We start from the raw sequence: 5,138 nt of genomic DNA, 5'->3' as shown, positions 1-5,138 counted from the left end.
CCGTTCTGTGCTAAACGCATACCAGCCGCACGATTCCAGCCCAACTCTCTGGGCATTGGATCTTTACGCCGATTTCCATTCCACGCCCACGTGTGGCCTGCGCGCTCGTGTGAGGTGATTTTTTTGCATTATGCAGAATGCAGAATGCAATGAATGTTATGCACAATTCTAGGTTCAATCAAAATTCAAAAATAGACTAAAATAGAAGAGGAACGATCATACCACGGTGGGTTGTCTCCCACCTAGCACTTTTAGTTAAGGTCCTTAAGTTGGACATTTGATGAGCTTCCTGTTATGGTGGCTTATGCTTGAATTCATCCAGGAATCTCCACCAATGTTTAGAATTCCAGCATCCTCCGGGGTCCCAAACAAGGCACGTAAAGCCTTGGAGCAGTTTCAAATAGGGTTCCATGCTCCCGGGGTATTGAATTTCAGAATAGATTTTAGGATCCCAAACCTTACTTTTACACCCGTGTTTGTCTTGATCTGCATTTTTCCAGCTGGGTGGTGAGCAATCTGAATTCTCACTGCAGTGACCAAATAGCTTTCGAGATCCTTTCAGTTGAGCTTGACACCAATCCTTGCACCTTAAATTGAAGTGTGAAACCTCATTGAATCTCGCATACCAGCTCTGAGTGCGAGTCCTTTCCCTTTTACTCTTAAAGTCGCAAAGAGCTCTGAACTGGCCATCTGTTTCAAGTAAACCATATTCAAGTGAAAAAGTAAAGATAAAAGCTAAGAATTTTACCCACTTGAAGTTTGTATTGGGTGGTAATGGCCTTGGAATATGTGTTTCCAGTAGTTTTGTAAGCTCTACTCCCTTGTGTTCTTCTGTAAATTCTTCCACTTCTTTGCAAACTTCTTCAATGTCAAACATGTCTTGATTAAAGTCTTTGACATCTTTCCCATCACTTGAGTTATAATTGGGAGGTTGAGAGAAGTCTAGCTCTGCATCATCTTCGTATTCACTTGGGGAAGATTCTTCTAGCTCAAAGAATTCACTTGCGGTTGCAAGTTCATTACTAAGAGAACTTGACTCGTGATTATCATTCTCAAGGAGACTTGCGTCTGGAGTTGTTCCGTCCAGTTCTTCATGAAGTAGCTGCCTTGGGGGTTGTGCACTATCCTCCTTAGCATCAATTGTAACGTCCTTGACGGAATTTTCCACAACTCTGGAATCCCATGGGGGTTCAGCGTCTCCTAAGTCTTCAACCAGTACTTCTTCTTCTTGGATAGTTTGGGCTTCCTCCACTTGTTCTAGAACAAGGTCATGCTCCTTACTGTTCATTGGAGTCTCTAATGTCTCCTTCGTACTATGTCCTTCATTAGATTCTCCACATGAAACCATGGGAATTCCTTGAGTGTTCAAACGTCTGGAAGATAATTGATTTATTTCTTGCTCCAGTTGATGAAGGGTTGCATGAAATTGATCTACTGATTCTTCGAAGCGAGCCTGTGATTCTTAAGGTGATGGATATGGACATGGTACATGGGGAAGTGGTGGTTCTAGGGAGTAATTGGATTGGAATTGGGGCGGATAAGGATCATACGGTGGTGAATGGTAAAAAGGAGCTTGTGAGTGTGGTGGTTCGAAGCTATGTTGAGAGGATGGTCTATGAGCACGGGGTGGGGCTTGTTGGTAACTACTAGGGGGTCCACCATATCTATCAACTTGGTATGCATTGTGGAATGGTCCTTGTCCATGATATCTTGGAAGGTGTTGTTGCCTAAAGGGTTGATCATATCCTCTTGGCTCCATCCATCTTTGATTGCTTAGACCGTGATGCATATTCCTGTTATAGCTTCCATTCCTTTCAACAAAATTAGAACCAAACTCAAAGTGAGAGGGGTGAGAACTCATAGTAGCTATTAGAAATAAGAAGGGGGAAACAAAAACAAATAAACAAGTAAAAGAAAAATATTTACAATAACCAATAATAAGGCACACGTTTGCAATTCCCCGACAACGGCGCCATTTTGAAGAACAAAACTCTCACGCGATCTAGAGTTTTCACAAATAAATTCCCGTTGTAAGTATAGCTTCTAGATCGACAAGAATTCCTCTCTTACAAAAGTTTTGGTTGTCACTTAAGCAAACCCAATAAATAACCGAAGTATTCAAACCTCGGGTCGTCTTCTCAAGGAATTGCAGGGAGGTGTGTTTTATTATTGGTTATGGAAAACAGTGTTTTTGGGTTTTGAAAAGGTTTTGAACAAGAGAAATAAACTGCTGGGATTAGTAAATCAAAAACCAAGAAAACTCTTGGCAAGGTATGAGAATTGGAATTTCTATCCTAGTTATCCTTATCAGGTGTGCTGAGAATTGGATTTTAATCCCACTTAATTATCCCTTAGTAGATAAAGGAAAGTCAAGTGGAATAATTAAATTGATCCTCGAGTTTCAGTCAACTTTTAGAGCGATCCAAATTAATTAGCAATTGCCAATTTCAACCACTGCTGAGTTTGATAACTTAAGTGTTACCAATTACTTAACCAGAGCCAAAAGAGAATAAAACCTACTCAAATGAAAATAATTTGGATAGAGCCCAAGCATGAATAACATAAATTAGAGAAAACAATCATAAGTCTGAAATACCTCAAATTGTATTAATTAGGAAATCAATCTAAACATGAAGAGTTCATAAACTAAATTGAGAAAGTAAATAAAAGGAATATTGAACCTGTGATTGAAGAAGATGAAATCCTAATCCTAATCCTAATCCTAAGAGAGAGGAGAGAACCTCTCTCTCTAAAAACTATATCTAAATCCTAAAACTATGTATGAATGTATGTTCTGATGACCTAGATTAATTGATGGATTCCCCAATTTATAGCCTTTAATCTGTATTCTCTGGGCTTGGATCTGGATGAAAATGCGGCCCAAAATCATCTTCAGCGCATTTTGTATTTTCTGCAGATCACGCATCTCACGCGTCCGCGTGGGTCATGCGGTCGCGTCGTCTAGAGTTTTGCTCTTCCACGTGGTCGCGTCAGTCACACGTCCGCGTCAGTTGTGTTTCGCGCGAGTCATGCATTTGCGTCATGCATGCGCTCGCGTCAATGCTCTTTGCGCTAAGCACACGTTCGCATCGTCCACGCGTTTGCGTTGCTTCCAGTTTCTTCAAAAACTCCATTTTAAGCTTTTCCTTCCATTTTTGTATGTTTCCTTTCCATCCTCTAAGTCATTCATGCCCTAAAAAGCCGAAAGTACTTAACACACAAATCACGGCATCGAGTGGTAACAAAGGATAATTAAATTTAATATTTTTAAAGCATAGGAAACATGTTTTCTCATATATCATAAAACAAGGAAGGAATAGTAAAACCATGCAATTTACATGAATAAATGGGTGAAGATCTGATAAAAAAAACACTCAATTTAAGCACAAGATGAATCATAAAATAGGGGTTTATCACGGAGATATGCGGCCGTTTCTAACCGCCTACCCAAACATCCTCTGTAGTACATCCACAACAAGTACAAATAAAAATGGAGATAGTGGATCACCTTGCCGAAGACCCCTTTCCATCTTGAATGGCTCAGAAGGTGAGCCGTTTATCAATGCCGACATGGAACATGTACTGACACACTCCATGACCCACCCTCTCCATCTCCGTCCAAATCCCATCTTCTGCATCGCAAGATCCACAAAGCTCCACTTGACTCTATCATAAGCTTTCTGGAAATCTAACTTTATTATCACCGCTTCCTTCTTCGTCCTTTTAATCCATTTTACTGTTTTGCAAGCAATAAGAGCCCCATCATGAATCTTTTGTCCTTTTACAAAAGCACTTTGTGTCTCACCTACTAGTCCTGGCATTACCGCTCGCATTCTCCTAACCAACATCTTCGAGATGACTTTATACACACACATTCCCTACCATGCTAATTAGCCTGAGATCTTTGATTTTCTTTGCCCCCGTAAACTTTGGTGCCAGTGCCACCCAGGTGAGATTGGCATCCGTTGGTAGCCTAGAAGACTGGAAAAAATCCAACACCGTTGCTGTGAACTCAGGACCAATTTCATCCCAACACTTCTTGATGAAGTTCATGTTGTACCCATCACTTCCGTGAGCCTTAGAAGATTCACAATCCCAAATTGCTTCCCTAACCTCCTCAGTGGTCGGTTGCATCTCCAAAGTCAAAGCATCCTCTTCACTGACCATTTCCACCAGCCCGTCTCTGAACCCCACCATTGAAGACTTCTCTTGGTGATACAAGTCCTTGTAGAAATTCCTAATCGCAATCTTAATCCTAGCTTGATTCTTTATCAATCTTCCATTAATGACCAATGCATCAATCCTGTTGTTCTTCTCACCGAAGCTAGGTTATGGAAGTACCTCGTGTTCTTATCAATGTCCCTCACATGTCTTGGGCGCGACATCTGTTTCCAATGTAGTTCCTTTCTCACATACCGTTTCTCACAGTAAGCTACAAGCGCCCTCCTTCTTGCCTCCAACGTTCCATCATAAATTCCTTCACCCACCATGTCATCAATCTTCTTAATCTCTTCCGTAAACTTTAGAGTCTTCTTGTCCATGTCTCCAAAATTGGCTTTATGCCATCTCCCTAGTGGAATTGTCAAAGCCTTCAATTTATCCGTGAATTGCACGTCTCGTAAACCTCTCCATTCCTCCCTTACCATCCTCAGGAAACCCTCATGCGTAAACCATGAGTTAAGACTTCTGAACGGCCTCGGTTCATGTCTGAGTGGCTTATTGATGCGTGAGCATCTTTCCTATCTTTTCCTAGTAAATTTGCATCTAATTTGTTGAGTTTAATAAAGAATTAATTATCTTTTAGCAAATATGGATGCTACTTTGAGTCTTTTGCAATTTTGTTTATTTTAGGTAGCATTCTGCTGGATTTGATGGAGTTTCTACAGCACAAGAACAAAAGGAGATGGCAGCGAGGAGCGACGCGTACGCGTGACTGCGCGTATGCGTGATTTAGAGCTTTCCATGGCGACACGTGCACGTGACTGACGTGTACGCGTGATTTGAAGATTTGCTCAGCGACGCGTGTGCGTGACCGACGCGTTCGCGTGACTTGCGAAAAAGACCATCGACGCGTACGCGTGACATGCGCCACGTGCAGAAAACGCAGAAAAAGCTGGGGGTGATTTCTGGGCCCCATT

General features: G+C 41.6%; 2 protein-coding genes across 2 annotated transcripts; both read right to left on the bottom strand.

The window, feature by feature from the left end:
* Positions 1 to 3,443: 3,443 nt before the first annotated feature.
* On the bottom strand, positions 3,444 to 3,821 carry LOC127747582 (secreted RxLR effector protein 78-like). Its single transcript, XM_052261633.1, has one exon. The coding sequence runs from the start codon at positions 3,819 to 3,821 to the stop codon at positions 3,444 to 3,446; it is 378 nt and encodes a 125-aa protein (XP_052117593.1).
* A 40-nt stretch (positions 3,822 to 3,861) lies between these two features.
* Positions 3,862 to 4,646, bottom strand: LOC107488107 (uncharacterized). Its single transcript, XM_016108803.1, has 2 exons — positions 4,417 to 4,646; positions 3,862 to 4,324 (listed from the first exon to the last, which is right to left on the bottom strand). Exons 1-2 carry the CDS (start codon positions 4,644 to 4,646, stop codon positions 3,862 to 3,864), a joined length of 693 nt encoding a protein of 230 aa, XP_015964289.1.
* Between the last annotated feature and the right edge of the window lie 492 nt (positions 4,647 to 5,138).

This window comes from Arachis duranensis, chromosome 5 (genome assembly GCF_000817695.3).
Source record: "Arachis duranensis cultivar V14167 chromosome 5, aradu.V14167.gnm2.J7QH, whole genome shotgun sequence".
Taxonomy (NCBI): domain Eukaryota; kingdom Viridiplantae; phylum Streptophyta; class Magnoliopsida; order Fabales; family Fabaceae; genus Arachis; species Arachis duranensis.
Note: the sequence above shows the minus strand (reverse complement) of the source record. Positions and strands in the feature narration are given on the sequence as shown.

What these genes read in the sequence shown, in the direction of transcription:
- LOC127747582 (XM_052261633.1), bottom strand. Translation starts at nt 3,821, where the DNA reads ATGCCAGGACTAGTAGGTGAGACACAAAGTGCTTTTGTAAAAGGACAA.
- LOC107488107 (XM_016108803.1), bottom strand. Translation starts at nt 4,646, where the DNA reads ATGGTAAGGGAGGAATGGAGAGGTTTACGAGACGTGCAATTCACGGAT. An exon ending in GTAGCTTACTGTGAGAAACG is followed by an intron (nt 4,325 to 4,416) that starts GTATGTGAGAAA and finishes TCCATAACCTAG; the next exon opens with CTTCGGTGAGAAGAACAACA.